The sequence below is a fragment of the Hemiscyllium ocellatum genome, chromosome 6 (assembly GCF_020745735.1).
Source record: "Hemiscyllium ocellatum isolate sHemOce1 chromosome 6, sHemOce1.pat.X.cur, whole genome shotgun sequence".
NCBI classification, from domain to species: domain Eukaryota; kingdom Metazoa; phylum Chordata; class Chondrichthyes; order Orectolobiformes; family Hemiscylliidae; genus Hemiscyllium; species Hemiscyllium ocellatum.
In genome coordinates, this window is record NC_083406.1 from 48,694,902 (window position 1) to 48,717,774 (window position 22,873).

Sequence of the window (22,873 nt, forward strand, 5' to 3'; positions counted from 1 at the left end):
TTAATATTTTATATATATTAATGTTTGTATTTGTGCGTATTATTTTGTAAGTTTGTAAAAACATGTTAAATTTTCAATAAAAGTATCTATTAAAAAAAACATGAGCAATGACTGAAAATATACATTGTAACTCAACAATTTCAGAAGTTGCAAGCTTTACAAAAGACCTAATGCTATCATATTTCTGATTCCAGAAACAAAATATACTGTTTTCTGCTAAAATGTGGTTGGAATTGTATAAATAAATATTCTGAACTTTTCATCATATAATAAGTATTACACAAAGCAATAATGTTGTTGTTCTTCTTACAGTAACAAAATCCCTGCATTTCACGGTGTTCATGGAAGTGTCAACATATACTTGTGCTTTGTTTTTCAGAAAGTAAGCAGCAACATTCGAATTGGAGTCATAAGTAATCATGCAGCTGAAATAACAGAAAATACAACTCCTATTTCCAGAGCAATCTGGGCAGTGCTTCTAACACAGAATGGGAATATCGCAAGGAACTACATAACTAAGCTGTTCAGCGAAGAAACTGTGGATGCACTTGCGTCAGGAGCAAAAATTCTGGAATTTGCTGTTAAAGTTAGTCATTTTAGTTTTTATTACTATATTCATAAATATTTTGAATATATCTATAAACATTGAAGTCAGCATATACTTTGAAGTGTCATACACATACAATAATCCAAGAGGATTTTCTATTTCATTTTTATAACATTGAAGTGTATAACATGCAAAAAGTAAATCAACACTCAGCTAAGAGACAAATATCACCATGAAATAGTTGAAAACTTTTTCACCAGCATATCTTGTAACTCACTTTATTTGAAACCCTCTTGCAATTTGACAGTGAGAAACCCTCACTGCATAGCATTGATTTATCTGAATCGCCTAGTTGCTCCCATTACTAGTTTGTCATAGGTTAATCTGAATCACCTGGTTAGTCACATTGCCAGTTTGTCTAATTGGTCAAAGGATTATCTGAATTTCCTCGATAATCTCATCACTAGTTCGTCATAGATTAGTCTCATCACTGGTTTGCTACTGCATTTCTATAGTCATGGAGCAGAATAAGATAGAAGGAAAAGAGAAAAAACTCAGCAGTCAGACAACATCTGTAGACAGAGAAACAAAATTAGTTTGCTGGATATTACAGGTGTATTTTGGAGGAGGGTGCTCCTCCCTCCAACTCGGCACCACTGCCTTGAACTGTCTGTCGGTCCATCTTCCTTCCCACCTATCCTCTAGAACCTCCCCTCTGAACTATGATATCATCCACCCCTCCACATCTACCTATCACATTCCCAGCTACCTTCCTCCCATCCCCATCCTCCTGCTCCTCAGATACAGCCTAACCTGCTGTGCTTTTCCTGCGCCACACTTATTGAGTCTGATCTGTTGTCCTCACTTTTTCCCATTCCTATCAATGTGTGCAATGATTTACCGTTTCTCACTCTCCCCTTGAACAATATGCTTCAAATGTTTTGAGACATCTTTAATCCTGGTAGTATGAAAGCAATATGCTGTCTGAGTGCATACATCCTATCCCACACTCACTGCTAAAGAATCTCCTGTCTGTGCCCTTGACAATTGTATCAATTATTCTTCTGAATTTTGTCAAACCTTGTCTAATATAAAATTCATTCTCAACGCTCAAGATCTGACTGTCTTTCTGTTTTCCTCAGAAAAATGATCCTTTTCATAGTACCCAAAACTGAGTTTCTGTTTGAGAGAGGAATAGCCACAGGAAATTTTTAAATGACCTTCTTATTTTTTCTGACAGTTACCCATCTATCTGACTGATCCTGCTGTGTAATTACTTTTTTTTTAGATTAGATTAGACTTACAGTGTGGAAACAGGCCCTTCGGCCCAACAAGTCCACACCGACCCGCCGAAGCGCAACCCACCCATACCCCTACATTTACCCCTTACCTAACACTACGGGCAATTTAGCTTGGCCAATTCATCTGACCCGCACATCTTTGTGACTGTGGGAGGAAACCGGAGCACCCGGAGGAAACCCACGCAGACACGGGGAGAACGTGCAAGCTCCACACAGTCAGTCGCCTGAGTCGGGAATTGAACCCAGGTCTACAGGCGCTGTGAGGCAGCAGTGCTATCCACTGTGCCACCGTGCCGCCCACAAACTTCTCGAAATCTACTAGCCATTTAACTCTGTGTCTCTTGTATGCCATCAATGACGTTAAGCCTAAAAAGAAGCAGCTTACAATGGCAACTTATACATAAACTTACCTACATTTTCTTACGCAAAGAAATATATTAAGCAAAAAAATAAGAAATAAAAAAAATCTTAAATAAAATCTGCTGAACAACTGAATTTTAAAAAAAACTTCTTCTCAAGTGGTCTGGCAGACAGCTTTCAATCTTCTCATGTTAAAAAAAAACTCACTCTAGAACCAGCCATGTGTAGGCCTCTCCAATATTAACATAACACAATTTCATTGAAAAATGACTCTCTTCTACACATATAATTTTAGGGAACAAAAACTCTCCTAAGTGATTTAAAAAAATCTCTTTAGCGATGTTGAAAAAAAAAACTGTCCTCCGTGATTGAAAAAAATCTACTTAGCAGTTTTAAAGAAGTCTGTCATCTACATGTATATTTTTAGAGACAAGTAAACCAAGCCATCCTCTCCCAAAAATCCAAGAATGGAACTCCAAGTGAGAAGAACACTTTTTAAAATTTTTTTCCTTCTGTTTTGTGTTTTTCACAATAAAAGAACCAAAAATGAATCAAAATGAAAAAAACCTACTGAAATGTAATAATTGTAAGAAATCTGGAAGTAAGATATGTGTAGGCTTTTCCAAATGTTCTGTTCATGCCATTTGGAAAAAAGTGCTTTTTTGGCTGTAGAAAATCAAAAAATGAATTTAAAAAAGTTATACCACTGAAATACAATAACTAGAAGAAATCTAGAAGTGAATCTAGAAATAAGCCTGCAATCTCAGGAGCAGCTGCAAGATCCATCCTACTTTCAGTCCACCATTTTAGAAGTAGTGATTCTGAAGATATAATGAAAGTTCTTTAAAAGTGCAGTTCATGCCTACTCAGCATTCATACATTTGCAAATTTTTCATGACTGACGAATAAGCAATTATCAGCTGTCCACCTTCAGCTGAATGAGAAAAAGCACTGCCTGGTGGAGTTACAGAATTGCTACAATGTAGAATGAGGGCCATGTGGCTGACTGAATCATTGCTGGTTCTCAGTAGATTTAAGCAATATATCTTGTTCCTCAAGTCTTATCACTAACATTTGTTTTGCTCAAGAGCTTATCACTTTTTTTTATATCATTCGTTGACTCTGCTTTCAACACTTCTGTAGCCTTAGAGTTTCAGATCAATGCTATTGGCTACATAAAAATGTGCATCACATCAGCCCCAACATCAGGCCAAAGTATTATATTGATAGTCTTTGGGCTATCATATAATGGGTATATGTCTCAGTTTCTTTTGCTCCTAAGAGAACAATTCCAGCTAATCTTGTCGCTGAAATCTCTCATCCCATCATCATCCTGTTTCACTGTATGCTCTTAAGAATCTTTGCATCCATCCTAAAGGCTGATGGCCAGAAACTACATTCCAGTTGTGTTGTAATCAGAGATTGATACCAGTTCAGCATAACTCATCTGCTTTTGTACGCTTTTGTATTTATGAAGTCTAACATTCCATAGGTTTTGCCAACACTCCTTCAATATGTCCTGCTGGCCTCAAAGATCAATGCACATTAACAATATGTATTTATTTGAGCTGCAGCTCATCTTCTCCTTTACCACACTTTGCACATATTCTTAACCTAGTTTTGATTTCAGTGGATTCACTTACTTTGACCCTACCTAATAAGTTGCTATGTTTTATACCAGTGCTAAATATCCTCTGCATCCTTTCTGTTCTTGTTTTTCCTTTTTAATGCCACATCCTGGTTCCTATACCCCTGCTAAATTTAATTCAAAACAGCCACCGTAGCCCTCACCACAAGGTTCTTCATACCCCAGTTTAGCTGCAACTCATTTGGTTTGTGCCAGTTCCATCTCTCACTGGTACCTATGCCACAGCAATCTAAAGCCTTCCCTCTGCAGCCACTGCTCTGTCCTCCTGTTTCTACAATTGCACAAAGTACCAGAATAATGAAAGATTACTTTCTTACAGCTCCTCCTTCCTAACTACCAGAAATCTGTGGAAGGTTCTTGATCCTCTTTCTATCAAAGTCATGGTTTCTACTGTGAACCACAATGATTGGCTGTTCACCCTTTATGAACAGGGTGATACTGGAGATTAGAGTCAAGAGTGTGGTGTTGGAAAAGCACAGCAGGTCAGGAAACTTCTGAGCAGCAGGAAAATCCATGTTTTGGGCAAATGACTTTCATTCCTGATGAAGGGCTTTTGCTTGAAACGTCAATTTTCCTGCTCCTCGGATGCTGCCTGATGCATGCTTTTCCAGCACCACACTCTTGACATTGTGCACCCTCTATCCCCAACCATCCATCTCCAACGCCTCCCCACCCTGACCCCACCATTACTTCCACAAGGAGGCATTCCTAATTATACCATTTGTCACTACAGCTTTCCCAGTATTTCTTAAGTTCCAACCTTGCCTCCCCAATGGCTGTTGGCTGCACTTCCCTGAAGAGCCATCATTTTATCAACACTGACAATTTAACAATGATATACTGTCAATTTGAAAATCATGTAATATCCAGAGACAAATATTTTCACAGACATTGCATTTACCTAATGTATTAGTCAGCAAAATTAATTATTATACCTAATTTCCCTGATTTATTTACATCCATCCAATACTGAATTATGTACAATATTCCAGTTGTAACACGTTATATTAATCTCTGGAACATCTGGATGACAAGGATATCTACATCAGGCTCCTACTTATTAACTACAGTTCTGCCTTCAACACCATAAATCCAAACAAACCCATCTCTATATTCTGAGACTAGGTCTCAGCTGATATTAGATCCTCGACTTTATGACGCATAGACTGCAATCATCAGGAATAGATGACAACGCCTCTTCCACCTTAATCCTCAACTCTGGTGCCCAGCAAGGGTGTGTGCTTAGCTCCCTATTATACTGCTTATAAAATCATGACAGTGTTGCCAAATTCCACCCCAACTCCATTTACAAGTTTGCTGACAACACCACTGTTGTAGGTCCAATCTCAGCAATGACAAGACAGAATACAGTAAAGAGATTGAATGCTTAGCGACATTGTGTTAAGACAACAATCTCTGCATCAATGTCAGCAAAACAAAGGAGCTGGTCATTGATTTCAGGGATTGGATTGGAAGCCGTGCCTCTGTCTGCATCAACTGTGCTGAAGTAGATACGGCTGACAGCATCACGTTCCTGGGAGTGATGATCACCAACAATCTGTTCTTGTCCACTCATGTCAACATGACAGTCAAGAAAGAACACAACACCTGTATTTCCACAGGAGGCGAAGGAAATGGGGCATATCCACAATGCCGATTTGTATAGATGCAACATAGAAAGCATCCTATCTGGATGCATCACAGTGTGGTATGGCAATTGCTCTTTCCAAGACTGCAAGAAACTACATAGAGTCGTGGACACAGCTCAGTCCATGACACAAACCAGCCATTGACTCCATCTATATTTCCCGCTGCTTCAGGACTGCAACCAACATAGTCAAAGACCTGTCCGATCCTGGTTATATTCTCTTCCACCTTCTTCCATCAGACACAAGATATACGTTGGAATACACCTATGAACAGATTCAAGAACAGTTTCTTCCCCACTGCCATCAGACATTTGATGAACCTCTCAGATGTTAATTCTGATCTCTCTCTCTCTCTCTCCCTCTCTGCACCTGTAACACTGTATTATCCACTCTGTTCTGGTACCCTGATGCACATTGTATGGTACAGTCTGCCTGTGTAGCACACAAAACAATATGTTTCACTCTATCTCAGAACACATGACAACAATAAATCAATCAATCGATATATTCTAATTGGATGGTGCACTGATTTGTGTTTGCACCTTGTGTCAATTACTTCACTGAGTGAATAGTTAGCAGGTTTGCCTTTTTACAGAGAGATCAGATCACAGCAATAGTTCAGTTTTCAGTCTGTGTGCCATTTTTCACCTTTCATACAGAATGGGGAAATGGTGGCCTAGCAATTATATCACTGAATTAGTAATGTATGTCCCTGATCTAATATTTTGGATACATGGATTCAAATCCCACCATGTCAGAAACTTGAATTCATTAAAAGTCTGGAATAAAAATATTAACTTTTGTGGTTGTTGATTGTCTTAAAAACCCATCCCGTTCACGGATGTCCCCTAGGGAGGGAAACCTGCCAATGTGTGCTCTTGGCCCACATGTGACTCCACACCCACAGCAATGTTTTGACTCATAAGTGCCCTCTGGGTAATTAGGGATGGGCAATAAATTCTGGCCGAGCCAGCATCGCCTACACTCCATGAACAAATAAAAAAGGAAAATTGCTAAATATCTTTGTTACTTTGATTGTCAGATTTGTATTTTCTTAGCAGCCTCCATGTTGAGAAATGATCACTGTAGTTGTTGTGAAAGCACTGAAAACCATTTCTACCAAGAGGAATAGTCACTCATTTAAACTACTGAAATTATTCATTATTCTCCTTTCAGGGAATGGATAATGATGCCTTTGAGAAGAAATACAACACCATAGGAGTCGACTTCCTTCGCACCCATCGATTGTTCTGTCAAGATGTTCTGAAGCTGTTACCTGGTCAGGAGGCAGTTGTTAGCAATGGTCGGGTATGTATTTCCATGCGTGCGCTGTAGTTATTTACCTGTCATAAGATTACAACATGTCTCAGTCCAGGAATGCGCCAAGTTGCATTGGTACACAAATTGATGTAGAAAGTCATTAACACCATTTAAAACAGAAGCAAACACTCGTTTATTTCCAGTGCTCAGTTGAAAGATGGACCAGTTTTTTAAAATTATGTTCAGATCATGCTTGAAATACTCTGTACAGTTATAGCTTCCATGTTATTTTGAACAAACTGTAGAACACAGAGGGTACCTATTCAGCACATCCAATCTTCTTTTTAACTCTCTCATGGGATCTGTTGGTGTCATTGGCTGATCCAGCATTTATTGCTGATCCTTGGTTGTCCTTAAGAAGGAGGGAATGAGTTGCTTTCTTGAACCACTTGGACTGGAGTGGTCACAATGCCATTATGATGGAAGTTCCAGCATTTTTGACCTAGCAACACTAAAGGAACAGTGATGATATATTTCAAACTTAGATTGGTGAGTGGTTTGGAGACAGAATTGCATGTATTGATGTTCCCATCTATCTGTCCTTGTCCTTCCAGATGATATTGATCATGGGTTTACAAGTTGCTGTTTTAAGAGCCTTGGTGAATTTCTCAGTGCATCTTGCAGATGAAACACACTGTTGCTACTGAGTGTCGGTGGTGGATGGAGTGGATGTTTGTGGATGTGTTGCCAGTCAAGGAGGCAATTGGGCATGGACTAGTTCAGTATCTGAGTAACAATGCTGAACCTTGTACAATTGTCGGTGAACGTCTCCACTTCTAACCTTATGATGATGTTATGATGGAGCAGCTGAAGATATTTGGATTTAGGACACTACCCTGGGGAACTGCTGCAGAAATGTCTAGGAGCTAGGTGACTGATCTCCAAATACTGTAAATATGCTTGTTTATGCTATCTATCACTCCCTGTTCCCATTGACTTCAGTTTTGCTCGAGCTCCTTAATGCCATACTCAGTCAAGTGTGATCTGATGTCAGGGACAGTCACTTCCACCAGTGCCAGAGTCGTCATAATGTGAAAATTTGATTAAACTGCCAAATTGCATGACTCTAATTTGGGTTAAAAACATAACAGCAGACAATAATTACTTATTGTAATCAAAATATTTTTAATCAATGAAACAAATTTGAATTGCTAACTTATGACTCTGTACTGTAAATTTTATCCCTTTAAAAAAATTCCCATACATTTACAAACAAATACAAAACTCAAAACAAGGATATAACAGACAGAAAAGGTAGAGGGCAGAGGAGAGAAATTAAATTAGGCTGAACAGTTTGATAGAACCTATCTGGACCGCAGGTGTTGATCAAATGTTTCCTCCCATTCTAGGCAGTTCCATGCTGGTGAAATGAGGTTGTTTCAACACTGATGCTGTTTTTCCTTCACTGGTTAAGAATTAGCCCCTTACATTATCTTCAAATGTAGTTTTTTTCTCCCTTTTTCTTTTCAACAATTTGCAGAGAGAGGAATTCACTGACAAATGGTGATTAAAAACAGATAATGGGAGATTTTCTGGGAAAAGAGCAATTGAAGTGCTTCTTCTTTACAGGCCATGTTTCCTTGAATTTGCATGCCAATTGGACGCTCTGAACAGCTGCAAAGCCTGCAGGGGACATTGGCTCCAGGCTGTATGTTTCTGTTTTACTGTCCATGTGCAAGGTTTATAGCCACTTACCAAGTAACCAATCAAAAGGATGTGTCTGGGCTAAATAGCCCCAAAAACAAATGAACATACTCCCCTAACTCCTTGAATAAAGCAACATTACAGATACAATTCACAGTGTGTTCCAGTAATTTGCTATTAAAACAGTTACAATATTTTCCACAGTTTGCTTGGTTTAAAGTAGTAACTTTCACCATTTATTAATCCACAGTACAAAACATGTGGTCTTTACAATAAGCAGTAGTAGGCCTTTTAACTTTTGGCTGAGGCATGCTGAGGGAGGTGGCAGACTGACACCGAACTATCCCCAAAGCTATGCCAAGGCAGTAGAGTCGTCAGTCACTTCCATTCAGGAGATGGATCATTATGAATCAGATTTCATGACTCTGTCCTCCAAGATGAAATTCCAACATTGCGCCTGCCACGGTATGTTTAACTCTCATAACTAGCAAAGAAACTGAGTCGACTCTGAATAATAATAAAGGTATTTATTTATTTAATGATCTTATACCACCACACTAGACCTTGGCAATGATCCACGTGGCGATGCTTGTCTGGTCTTGGCCCAGTGATCCCAGATTCTGGATTAGAGTGGTGCTGGAAAAGCACAACAGTTCAGGCAGCATCCGAGGAGCAGGAAAATTGACATTTCGGGCAAAAGCCATTCCTGATGAAGGGCTTTTGCCCGAAATGTTGATTTGCCTGCTCCTCGGATGCTGCCTGAACTGCTGTGCTTTTCCAGCGCCACTCTAATCCAGAATCTGGTTTCCAGCATCTGCAGTCATTGTTTTTCCCAGTGATCCCAGGATTGTCTTCTCTTCTCAGTGGTTGGTCTTGAGTACCACTCTTTAGGATGATGTTGCAGTGATTGTTATACTTCAAATCCTTTGCATCTTTTTGGGAGTGTCTTCAATGTCAGAAGAAAATCGAGACAGAACGAACTTCCTCTCTATGAGTTTCCTGGGGTACCGCTATCTGAGTTCCAGTCTCTTTTCTGGGCCGCTTGCTAAGCATCCTATCTCAGGGCACCCATTGTTTGAGAATCTCCACCAATCACCTATGATTTCTATGGTCAGGTAGCAATCAGCTGAGCTCCCATTTGTTTCCATATATTCTGCCTACTGATTGTTGTGTGTGAACATTGTTCTTTTATTTGGGTGTAGCCATAATACACCATCCTCACATTCACCTGTGTCCATTATGCCAAACCATAAGTACCGTATATACTGTAAGCACTGTCAACCTTTTCCGTCACTTTACTGATGATCAAGAGTAGACAATTGGGTGGCAATTGGCCTAGTTAGATTTTCTGCCTATTTTATGTACAGGATATATCTGAGCAATTTTCCACATTGTTAGCTTAATGCCAGTGTTGCAGCTGCACTGGAACAGTTTGTCTACTGCATGACTTATTCTGGAGTATATCTTCAATATTATTGCTGGAATTTGTCAGAGCCTATAGCAGCATCAGTGGCTCCAGCTGTTTCTTGATATGATATGGAGTGAATTGGCTGATCTATGGGGACCTTAGGTGGAAAATGAGATGGATTATTTGCTTGGCATTTCTGACTGAAGATTGTTTCAACTGCTCTAGATTTGTCTTTTACACTGATCTTGCTGAGATTATTAAGGTTGGAGAAATTTGTGGAGCCTACCCATACTGTTAGTTCAATAATTGTTCAATTCTATTTGTGATAGGGCTGCAGAGTGTAAATCTGATCCACTAATATTTTAATTAATAATGGAAACTCAGGAGATGGCAGATGAATTTAACAATTATTTTGCATCAGTCTTCATATATAGGATACAAGTAGCATCCCAGAAATAGTTGTAAATCAGGAAATGGAAGGGAGGGAGGAACTTAGGAAAATTACAATGACCAACAAAATGATACTGAGTAAATTATTGGAGCTATGGGCTGGCAAGTGCCAATGGTTTTTAAAGGATTGTGGATGAGCAGAGGGATCTTGGTGTCCATGTACACAGATCTCTGAAAGTCGCCACCCAGGTAAATAGTGCTGTGAGGAAGGCATATGGTGTACTGGGCTTTATTGGCAGAGGAATTGAGTTCCAGAGTCCTGAGGTCATGTTGCAGTTGTAGAAGACTCTGGTGCGGCCTCATCTGGAGTATTGTGTGCAGTTTTGGTCGCCATACTATAGGAAGGATGTGGAGGCATTGGAACGAGTGCAGAGGAGGTTTACCAGGATGTTGCCTGGTATGGTAGGAAAATCGTATGAGGAAAGACTGAGGCACTTGGGGCTGTTCTCATTGGAGAAAAGAAGGTTTAGGGGAGATTTGATAGAGGTGTATAAGATGATTAGGGTATAGATAGGGTAGACACTGAGAACCTTTTACCGCTAATGGAGTCAGCTGTTACAAGGGGACACAGCTTTAAATTAAGGGGTGGAAGGTATAGGACAGATGTTAGGGGTAGATTCTTTACACAGCGGGTTGTGAGTTCATGGAATGCCCTGCCAGTAGCAGTGGTGAACTCTCCCTCTTTATGGTCATTTAAGCGGGCATTGGATAGGCATTTGGAAGTTATTGGGCTAGTGTAGGTTAGGTAGGATTCGGTCGGCGCAACATTGAGGGCCGAAGGGCCTGTACTGCGCTGTATTTTTCTATGTTCTATGTTCTATGAATGACGAGTGAGATAGTTTTTTTTCCAAACCTCCCTTAACTTGGGGAAGGTTTCACTAGATTGGAAGGTGGCAAATGTAACTCCTTTAATCAAAAAGGGAGATAGAAAGCAGGAAAGTACAGGCCAGTTAGCTTGTCACAGGGAAAATGGTAGAAGCTAAAATTAAAGTCATTGTAGCAGGGCACATGGAAAAATTCAAAGTAACCAGGCAGACCCAACATGATTTTGTGAAAGGAAAATTATGTTGAACCAACGTATTGGAGATTTTTGAAAAAGTTTTGGAAAAGGAGGCCAATAGATGTACTGTACTTAGATTTACAGAAGGCATTTGAGGAGATGCCACATGAAAGTCTATTGCCACAAATAAATGTGTAGTGGTTGGCATATTGGCATGGGTAGAAGATTAGCTAGCTAATAAGAAATAGAAAGTAGACATGAATTGGTCATTTTGTGGTTGACAAAATGTAAAAAAATAATGTGCCCCAGAGATCAGTGCTTTTGCCTGAACTTCTTACAATTTATACAAATAACTTGGATGAATGAACAGACATTATGGTTGCCAAGTTTGCTGATGACATAATGATAATTAGGAAAGTAAATTGTGAAGAGGATACAAGGAGACTATAAAGGATATAGATATGTTAAGTGAGTGGGCAAAGATGTGGCAAATAGAATACAATATGGGAAAATGACATTGTCTATTTTGTCAGGAAGAATAGAAAAAAACACATTACCTAGATTGTAAAGGATTGCAGAGTTCTGAGAGGCAGAGGGATCTGAGTGTCTTTGTGCATGAGTAGCTAGTATAGTATGTAGGCACAGCTTGTAATTAGCAAAGTTATTGCTTATTGCAAGGGGAATTAAATGTAAAACTAAGAAATTTATTCTTCAGTTGCACAGGGCACTGGTAAGACCACATCGGGATTACAGTATTGATCACCTTATTTAAGGAAGGAGGTAAATGCATTGGAAACAGATCAGAGAAGTTTACTAGACTAATACCTGGAATAGCAAGGCTGTTTTTTGAGGAAACGTTGCACCGGTTAGACTTGTATCTGCTAGAGTTTAGAAGAATGAGTATCAACAGTCTTGAACAGTACACTAATTCATATCTGTCAAAAATCAGAGGTCACCTATTTGATGCAGAATCAGAATTTGTTTCTCATAAAGGATTGGGAACTTTTGGAATTTTCTTCTGCAAAATGTGATGGAAGCAGACTCTCTTAATATTTCTAAGGCAGTGGTAGATAGATATGGAAAGGGGTGATTAGTTATCAGGGTGGGTGGTAATGTGAAGTAATTGGATCAGCCGTGATGTAATCATTATTAAATGGTAGACTCCGTTCAAGGGGCCGAGTGCACCTGGAACTGGTCAACATACCCATTCCATCACTTATGCTTTCCAAGACGTGGGCTTGTTTGCACAAAGTGGACTTCTTTCCAGGGAATAGCATTATTTTTGAGGGAGGGCGTTAGTGTAGAAATCTGCTCAAAGTAACCGAGTGAAAACTAAACCAAGAATGTTGAACAAGGCATAGATAAGGTGAATAGCCAAGCTCCTTTCCCAAGGGTAGTGGAGGTCAAAACTAGAAGGTATAGTTTTAAAGTGAAAGTGAACAATTTAAAAGGGCCCCAAGAGGCAATCTTTTCACACAGAGAATAATGCTTCTATGGAACTAACAGCCAGAGGAAGTGGTAGAGGCGAGTACAGTTATAACATTTAAAAGGTGTTTTGACTGGTATGAGATAGGATAGATTTACAGGGATATGGACCACAGGTAAATAGGACTAGTTCAGTTGGCATGGAGAATTTGGACCGAAGACTCTCTTCCTGTGCTGTATGACTGTATGACTCCAGGTGGTAATATGGGTGTCTCTCACACAGACAGTGTGCCTGGGTGAATTACAGCCTGGAGTAAGAATCCCTTGAACTATCCTACCCGTCACTCAGAAGAGATGGAATAAATGAGCCAGAATTCAATGGTCCAGGGAAAGGAGTGTTTGAAATATTCACAAAGCCCATGGGGTAAAAATGGAGACAGTAAGGACTGCAGAAGCTGGAAACCAGAGTCAATAGATGTGAAGTTGGAAAAGCGCAGCAGGTCAGACAGCAGCCAAGGAGCAGCAATTTCAATGTTTCGGACTGAAACCCTTTGTCAGGACTGGGGAGGGGGAGGGGAACCCAGAGGTAAATAAGAAAAAGGAAGGTGGGGCTGGGGGAAGGGTAAGTGGGAAGGTGATAGGTGAAGGCAGGTAGGGGATAATTGTGATTGATCAGTGGAAAGGGTGGAGTAAGGTGAGTAGGAAGATGGACAGGTTAGAACAGGTCAGGAAGGCGAGGCAGAGGAGGAGGGCTGGACATAGGATAAGGCTTGGGGGAATGGAGGGATTTTGAAGCTAGTGAAGTCAATATTGAGGCCATTGGGCTATAAGCTTCCCAGGTGAAATATCATGTGTTGTTCCTCCAGTTTATGTTGGGCCTCACTCTGATAGTGGAGGAGGCCAAAGATGGATATGTCGTGGGGGAAGTGGGATGGGGAACTAAAGTGCGTGGCAACTGGTAGGTTGTGTTAGTTGATGCGAGCATAGTGTAGGTGCTCCACAAACTGGTCATTGAGTCTGCGTTTGGTCTTCCCGATGCATAGGAACCTTGATTATCCGAACGAGATGGGCGGGCACTATTTTGTTCATATAATTGATTGTTTGGTTAATTGATTCAATGCCTCTCCTCTGGGGGTCAGAGTTTTCTGAAGTTTCCTTTCTCCTCTCTTGGAGAAAGTGAGGACTGCAGATGCTGGAGATCAGAGCTGAAAAATGTGTTGCTGGAAAAGCGCAGCAGGTCAGGCAGCATCCAAGGAGCAGGAGAATCAACGTTTTGGGCTTAAGCCCTTCTTCAGCCTTTCCTGAAGAAGCGCTTATGCCCGAAACGTCGATTCTCCTGCTCCTTGGATGCTGCCTGACCTGCTGTGCTTTTCCAGCAACACATTTTTCAGCTCTTTCTCCTCTCTCGTCCTGCCTTGCTCCCTCTCTCTGTTTGTTTCTGAGCAGACACAGACTTGTGTGTAAGGGACCTGCAACATTGCTGATGCGTGCCCCCCCCCCACCTCCAATTCAGTGAGTATTTGCTAAGGTTATTCCCTGTTCAGGAAATGAGGCAGCAGCATACCACACGGGGACCCCTGCCCCCCATGGTCCCCAACCTCCAGCCCCTGTGCACACCCCTAACTCCGTCCAACCCCGCCCCACCATTCAATTTCCCCCCTCCTCCAAATCTCATCCAATCCCGGCCCCCTATCTGACCTCCCAACACTTTCTAACCCCACCGCCCCCCCCACCACACTTCCACCCCACCCCTGTCTGACCCCATCGCACCCTGCCCTTATCTGCCTCTAACTATGCTGTCCTGTACACCACTGTCCCCATCATCACCCACCATCTGTGCCGCTGACACCCGTCCACCCTGCCCCCTGCGCTCCTGCCCCACTGTCTTCTCCCCTCCCCAAAACCAGGGCAGCCAGACTAGATACCAACAGTAAGACTGCTGCTGCCTTTGGTGGGGTTGAGTCTCCAAACAGCATGCACATACACATGCAGCCACACACACAACTCTCAACTACAATGTTTTCTCAGGTTCCACCTTTGCCCTGTAAAAGCCAATGTTGGAGAGGTTATCTGGGGAAGGGGGGGGGGGGTTCAGGTACACCCCTGTGTAGAACTCCATGGAAATTGTGGGGGGAGAGAGAGAGAAGTCAGTTATTTGGAGACGGTGCCTAGGCTCCCATCGATGTCCAGGACTGTTCTCAGCAGAATTTCAGTCAGCTGATTTCGTTTTTAATCACTGTAAACAAAAGGTGAATCAGTGTTGGAAACACCTCTTTGATGTAATGTTTCTATCAGGACTTCAAGATTTCCTTCGGATAATCCGATATTCGGATAATTGATATTCGAATAATTGAGGTTCCTCATATCGAGGAGACCACATTGGGAGCAACAGATACGATAGATCAGGTTGGATGAAGTACAAGTGAAACTCTGCCGGATCGAGAAGAATTGTTTGGGACCATGGATGGAGGTGGGATTGGATGTGAAGGGGCAGGTATTACACCTCTTGCAGTTGCAGGGAAAGGTACTGGGTGTAGTGGAGAAGTTGGTGGGGTCTGTAGAGTTGATGAGGGAGTCATGGAATGAACAGTCCCTGTGAAAAGGGGACAGTGGTAGGAAAAGAACTTTCTTTTTGGTGGTGGGATATGATTGTAGATGATGTCGGAGGATAATGGATTTGGAGATTGTTGGGGTGGTATGTGAGAACTAAGGGGACTCTATCCTTTTTTTTGTTGGTGGGTGTGGTTTGAGGGCAGAAGTGTGGGAAATGGAAGAGATGCGTTTGAGGGCATCCTTAATTACCGAGGAATTAAGTAGGGATGGCAGATGGAGAAATTAAGGAGCTACCTGAAGAGTGGAATGTGTATGTATGCATGTATGTATGTACATAAGTATATAGAGGAGAGTGTGAGCTGAGGCCAACATGCAATCTAGAGATGTTACTGCTTCTCACAAGTGCACTGGAAGGTCAAGGCCCTGATTCAGGATGCTGAAGCCAAGGGTGAAGGGTTTATAAAGCATGAGAAGAGAGCGCTCATTGATTGTGCTATGTTCACTGTGCAGATGTAGTAAAATCTATAAACTTTCTTAGTTAACATTATATTCAAACCAAGCGCATTGGTTTTCATTTTGACAGGCATGGATGTGGTGGGCTAAAAGGCCTTTTTCTGTGCTGCCGTCCTCAATGATTCTATGATCGATCAGAGTGTTACAATGGGGATGCAGCAACATTGGTTTGTTCTACTAATAACTGAGACCAATAATCAGATACTACCATATTTCCAATAATTTCTGGGCAACTATGAATTTAAGCAAGTTGAACGTAAGAATTTCTTATTCTAACGAGGATATGACTTACTTTGTAGGCCTTCTCTACTTGATAGACTAAGAATGCTGTAATATAGAACTTAATTTAAAAATGAAACTCACTTCTTTTGGTGGGAGTCATGACCACAGACTTGAGTGCTATTCCATCTTAGTGTTTGTGAGAAAAATTAGCAGTTTATGTTAACTGTTTTGTGCATTGCAGCCACTTCAGATTGTCATATCTGTAAAAGTAAGTAACTTCTAAATTTTAATGATATTGAGACTGTTACAAATTAGTATTAAATTTTAAAAATCTAATATTAGTTTGTTATTTGTGCTGTCAGATCCTGGGTGCTTTCAATGAAAATGAGATATTTCATCCTGAAGACTTCAGCCTCCTGGAAAGGATCACCCTCAGTACATCATCAGAGAAGATTAAAGCTCACATCAAACGGATGGGTGTGTATTCTAAGAGGTATGTTTGTTGTATTGATTTCTAATGAAATTAGTTCATTTTGCAGGTGATAGTAATAGCAGTCATCAGGACAATTCACAAGAAAAAATGAGGGGAAAGCATTTGGCAGAAAATTGAATTTTTGTTTGGTAGAGACATTGCCAAGGAGAATGAACTGGTTAATGATGACAGATTGGGGACACTGTGAAGGATTAGCGAGGTGGAGAGTAGCATGGATAGCACATATAGAGGGGTCTCACTGAAGTTTCAGACTCCACAGGCAAAAGGGGAATGGGTGACCATGAGGCAGTGCAGGAATCTCCTGTGGCTATTCCTCTGCAGAACAGATATATCCTGTCTTGGATATTGTTGAGGGGAATGTCTCATCGGGGATAACAGCAGCAGCCAAATTCATGGCACTACTGCTGCGGAGGGATTGAGGAAGAGGTATAGAAATGCTTTAGTTGTAGGGGATTCAATCATAAAGGGAACGCCTCAGTTATAGGGGATTCAATCATAAGAGGAATAGAGAGGTGTTTCTGTGGCTGCAAATGAGAATCCAAGTGTGTCGTCGCTGTAGTGCTAGGGTCCTGGATGTCTTGGAGTGGTTCGAGGACATTCTGGAGGGGGAGGGCAAACAGTCAGTGATCATGGTACATATTAGTGCAAACAATATAGGCAAAACAAAAAGGATGAAGTCCTAAAAAGCACAATACAGAGAACTGGGAAGAAAATCGAAATGTAGGACCTCAAAGTTAGTTATCTCAGGATTACTACTAGTGCCATGAGCTAGTCAGAGTAGAAACAGCAGGACGCATAGGATGAAAATGTAGCTGAATAGATAGTGTGAGGAACAAATTTCAGATTCGTGGGGCATTTGGACCAGTGTCAAAAAATTCTGGGACATTCAGCTGCCAATCCTGTCCCTTCTCCAGCCAAGTCTCCATAATTGTGATAATATCATAATATTGAATACTAACCAAAGCTCTATGTTCATCTACCATGCCTATTATACTTCTCACATTTCAGACCATCTCCCCAGCTCTTTTCAGCAGCATTTCCCTTCCTATTCTTGTTCTTACTCATGTTTGCCTTGGTTTCTATCTCTCCTTCAATTTCTACATCTACTATCCAGGTATAACCCGTCCAGTTTGTGCAGATTTGTAGGTGGGACCTGTACAAACTGGACGGATTATACCTGGTCAGAACTGGGACTGATGTCCTTGGTGGTGGTGGATACTTGGTACAGTGGTTGGGGGAGGGTTTAAACTAGTGTGGCAGGGGGATAGGAATCAGAGGACTAGGGCAGTAGATGCATCTGGATGGGTTTTACCTGGGCAGTAGATGTAGAAATTGAAGGAGAGATAGAAACCAAAGCAAACATGAGTAAGAACATGAACAGGCAGGGAAATGCTGCTGAAAAGAGAAGAGGAAGTGCTCTGAAATGCGAGAAGTATAATAGACAAGGCAGACGAACATAGAGCTTTGGTTAAGACTTAGAACTATGATATTATTGCAATTATGGAGATTTGGCTGAAAGAGGGAGAGGACTGGCAGCTGAATGTCCCAGGATTTAAATGTTTCAGGTGTGGTAGAAAGGGATGTAAAAGTGGTGGAGGAGTTGCATTACTGGCAAAGGAATATCTCACAGCCATACTGAGGGAGGATACATCGGAGGAGTCATGCAGCGAGGCAATGTGGGTAGAACTCAGGAATAGGAAAGGTGGAATCACAATGCTGGGGGTGTACTACAGGCCTCTCAACAGTCACCAGGAGATAGGGGGGTGGTTATGTAGACAGATTTTGGAAAGATGTAAAGATGGCAAGGTTGTTGTGGTGGGTGATTTTAACTTGCCCTTTATTAACTGAAACTCATTTAATGCTAGGGGCCATTCACAACATTCAGGGAGGGTTTCTTGACACAGTATGTAAACAGTCCAACCATAGAAGGTGTTATACTGGACTTATCCTGGGAAATGAGCCTGGTCAAGTGAGTGAAGTTAAAAATCACACAACACCAGGTTCTAGTCCAACAGGTTTAATTGGAAGCACACTAGCTTTCAGAGCAACGCTCCTTCATCAGGTGATTGTGGAGGGCTCAATCGTAACACAGAATTTATAGCAAAAATTTGCAGTGTGACGTAACTGAAATTATACATTGAAAAATTGATTGTCTGTTAAGCCTTTGATCTGTTAGAATACAGTGATAGTTTCACTTCTTTCACGTGTAAATCACAAAACCCTTTTTTTTAAAGTTGCATTCTCGGGTTAGCTGTTAACAATGGTGATAGCTAGACAATATGTTGAAGGTGTTAGCCCCCTGTGTTCTCTGTCTATGACCTGATGTTTAGATTGATTCTAATCTAAAAAGTGCGATAACAGTGTTTTACATAAATTCATGCAGTTTTTGAGCTCAGAGTTCTACATGAATGTATGCAGTTTTTGAGCAAAGTGCAATGTAACTCTGCAAGTACAAATTCACCCCACAAAATATATGTGTGCATGTGGGTCTTTGTCTGTCTTAGTGTGTCTGTCTGTCTGGGGTGGGGGTGGGGGTTGTGAGTGTGTGTGTGTGTGTGTGTAGCGAGTGCAGAGTGTCTTAAGTCTGTGAGGGGGTGCATGTGTGAATGTGGGAGTGTGTGTGTCTATAAGGGTGTGTGTGTGGGTATCTGTGTGCGCGTCGATGATGAAGGCTACGATAGTGGATGAATGGGCACCGCACAACAATCAACAGACAGGAGGGTTCCCTCCCAGTTGGGGAACACCTCAGTGGTCCAGGACATTCAGCCTCGGACCTTCTGGTGACCATCCTCCGAGGTGGACTTCGGGACAGGCAGCAGAGGAAAGTGGCCGAGCAGAGGCTGATAGCTAAGTTCGATACCCATATGGAGGGCCTCAACCAGGACCTTGGGTTCATGTCACATTACAGGTGATCACCATTGCACGACACACACAGATATTCCTACACACACGCTCTCACATACACACGGACACAGGTACACACAGACGCGCACACAGACACCCACACACACTCTTATAGACACACACACTCACACATGCACCCCCTCACAGACTTAAGACACTCTGCACTCACTACACACACACACACTTTCTCATACTCACAACCCCCACCCCAGACACACACACACAGACAAAGACCCACATGCACACATATATTTTGTGGGGTGAATTTGTACTTGCAGAGTTACATTGCACTTTGCTCAAAAACTGCATTCATTCATGTAGAACTCTGAGCTCAAAAACTGCGTGAATTTATGTAAAACTCTGTTACCTCACTTTTTAAATTAGAATCAATCTAAACATCAGGTCATAGACAGAGAACACAGGGGGCTATCACCATTGTTAACAGCTAACCCGAGAATGCAACTTTTAAAAAAAAGGGTTTTGTGATTTACACATGAAAGAAGTGAAACTATCACTGTATTCTAATAGATGAAAGACTTAACAGACAGACAATCAATTTTTCAATGTATAATTTCAGTTACGTCACACTGCAAATTTTTGCTATAAATTCTGTGTTGCGATCCGAGCCCTCCACTATCACCTAATGAAGGAGCGTCGCTCCAAAAGCTAGTGTATCTCCAATTAAACCTGTTGGACTATAACCTGGTGTTGTGTGATTTTTAACTTTGTACATCCCAGTCCAACCCCCATTTCAGTGGGTGAGCATTTCGGGAGTAGTGACCAAAGTACCGTGAGTTTTAAGTGACTCATGGATAGGGATAAGGTGTTAAATTGATGGAAGGTGTACTACTAGAATATTAGGCAGTAACTGGAGAATTTTGATTGGAAGCAGCTGTTTGAGGGTAAACCCACATTGGACATGTGGGAGCATTTCAAACAGCAATTGATAAGACTTCAGGAACAGCTAGAATGAAGGATAGGTATGGCAAGTTTAGTGAACCTTGTATGAACAGGGTGTTGTAACTCTGATCAAAAGAAAAAGGAAGCATGCATGAGGTCTAGGAGGATGGGAACTGACAAAGCCCTTGAACGTGATAAGGAAAATAGCAATAAACTTAAACAAAGAATTAGAAGGGCTAAAAGAGGTCATGAAAAGTTTTTACCTGTAAGGAGAATTCTAAGGCTTTTTATACACACATGAAAAGCAAGAAGTTAGCCAGCAAAAGAGTTAGTCCACTCAAGGACAAAGGAGATAAAAGAGGTAGGTGAGATCTTAAACTATTGTGTCACTGTTCACGAAAAAGGAATTGTTTGAGGATGATTTCAGGGGAGGGAGTGTCATATTTCTAAGCCAAGTTGCTATTAAAAAGGAAGAGGTGTTGTGCATTTTAAAAAGTGTAAAGATAGATAAGTCCTGGTGGGATTTGCCTGAGAATGTTGAGAGAGGCAAGACGACATTGACAGACATCTTTGTATGCTCTTTGGCCACAGATGAGATTCCAGATGACTGGAGAATAGCCAGTGTTGTCTCATTGTGTAAGAAGGGTAGCAGGGATAATCCAGGAAATTACAGGTTTTTTTTTAGATTAGACTTACAGTGTGGAAACAGGCCCTTCGGCCCAAAAAGTCCACACCGACCCGCCGAAGCGCAACCCACCCATACCCCTACATTTACCCCTTACCTAACACTACGGGCAATTTAGCTTGGCCAATTCACCTGACCCGCACATCTTTGGACTGTGGGAGGAAACCGGAGCACCCGGAGGAAACCCACGCAGACACGGGGAGAACGTGCAAACTCCACACAGTCAGTCGCCTGAGTCGGGAATTGAACCCGGGTCTACAGGCGAGACTCACATCATTGGCAGGCAAATTATTAGAAAAGCTTCTCAGGAACAAGATCTATAGGCACTTAGAAGCAAATCAACTTATAGAAATGGACAGCATGGTTTTGTGCAGGGGAGATTGGAGAAATGTCCCATTTCCAGTAAACCTCATACGCAGACCTTGTGAAATTGACACGGTTGTTTATTTCACAATATCGTGGGAAAAGGTCAATGACCGCTCAGCTCGGAATGACCGCTCAGTACTGATGGGTCATAACCTCTCCACTCAGCTATGGGTGTATACAGTTTATAAAGGGTTACAAATGGCTGATTGTTGATTACAGAACAATACAGGTCTAACTACGATAGATAGTTTAACAATATTAAAAAAAGCTAACAATACGACTGGTCTAACAACATTGATTAATTGAACAATGGTAACAGAAAATATTAGTGGTCTGAGAACATTGATTAGTTGAACAATTGAAATTGATCAAGCAGCATCCTGTTCATAGTGGCAACTGGTCAGTGGCTATCAATATTAAATAGTTTGGTGACATCTCATCTGCAGAGGTATTGTTTTAGCTGGAGCTCCCACGGAGAGAGAGACCCCTCGAGGGATTCATCAGTGGGTGCAGAGGTATAACAGCATTGTCAGTAAGAGAATCCAGTTAATAGGTTATTTAACTAAGGTGTTTCCTGCCGTCAGGAAATGGCTGTCATAGCCAATTGTGAATGTAATTTAGCTAGCATGTCTCCTCTAAGCAGGGAAAATGGCTTCCACAATCAAAATGGTTTCCCTTCTCCCACAATCCCTTCTTTTCTCATTTCTCCATCAAAAGGAGCAGATCAGGAGCTTCGGCAAAAGGAGGAATGTAGCCCGAGCCAGGGGGGTGTCTGATGGGGGGAGGCTCAGAATCAGACAGGTAACCCTCAGAATTGGAATGGTCAGACTCAATGATTCTGGATCCGGAGGTTCTGCATCGTCGCAAGGACTTGCGGTGAAGTGATTTTTTTTGTCAACTGGACAGTCAGTGGTAACGAGGCAGCAGTAGTGAACACAAGCATGCACAACACCACTTAAACAACATAATAAGGAGTGCGAGAAGGACAAAGACAACAACAAGGAAAATAAGCCCTTGTAGCAGGGCACATGCCCCCTTTATCGGCTAGCAAATAATCTACGGTCATCCTGTTCTGTGAGGTGATGTTGCAAATGGCAACTGCTTCTGCGTTAAGCTGGCCCAGGGTAATGGCCATCCACTGACTCTCTATTTCCAGCCGGACAGTGACATTGGAGGGGGTGAAGATAGCTGTAATCGCTCTCTTACTGCAAACCCATAGCTTCTCAAAAGGAGAAGAGTGTGAATGGTAAACAAAGGGGATCACCTACCCCACATAGCAGCACCCAGTCCAGGGGAGGCAGCCAGGGATAGGCATTGTGGCCACAAATGAAGTAAGTACCATTATAGGTTCTCAAACGCCCAGTCTGAGTCTCAGTCCAAAAGGTAGTGAATGTGGTGTTTCGGCGGTTTTGCTGAGAACCTGCAGGTGAAGTATGGTCCCATCCGCTTCTGACCGAATCGCTGTCGCAATGAGGAACAGGGAAT

The 22,873-nt window shown here is 41.7% G+C and overlaps 1 protein-coding gene across 2 annotated transcripts in view; it reads left to right on the plus strand.

Moving 5' to 3' along the window:
- uggt2 (UDP-glucose glycoprotein glucosyltransferase 2) overlaps positions 1–22,873 on the plus strand; it is a 372,492-nt gene that overhangs the window by 220,666 nt on the left and 128,953 nt on the right. For both annotated transcript variants that reach the window (XM_060826541.1, XM_060826542.1), the window contains exons 22-24: positions 380–586; positions 6,682–6,813; positions 16,403–16,533. In XM_060826541.1, the coding sequence (XP_060682524.1) occupies positions 380–586; positions 6,682–6,813; positions 16,403–16,533 (470 nt within the window). The remainder of the gene's footprint in view (positions 1–379; positions 587–6,681; positions 6,814–16,402; positions 16,534–22,873) is intronic.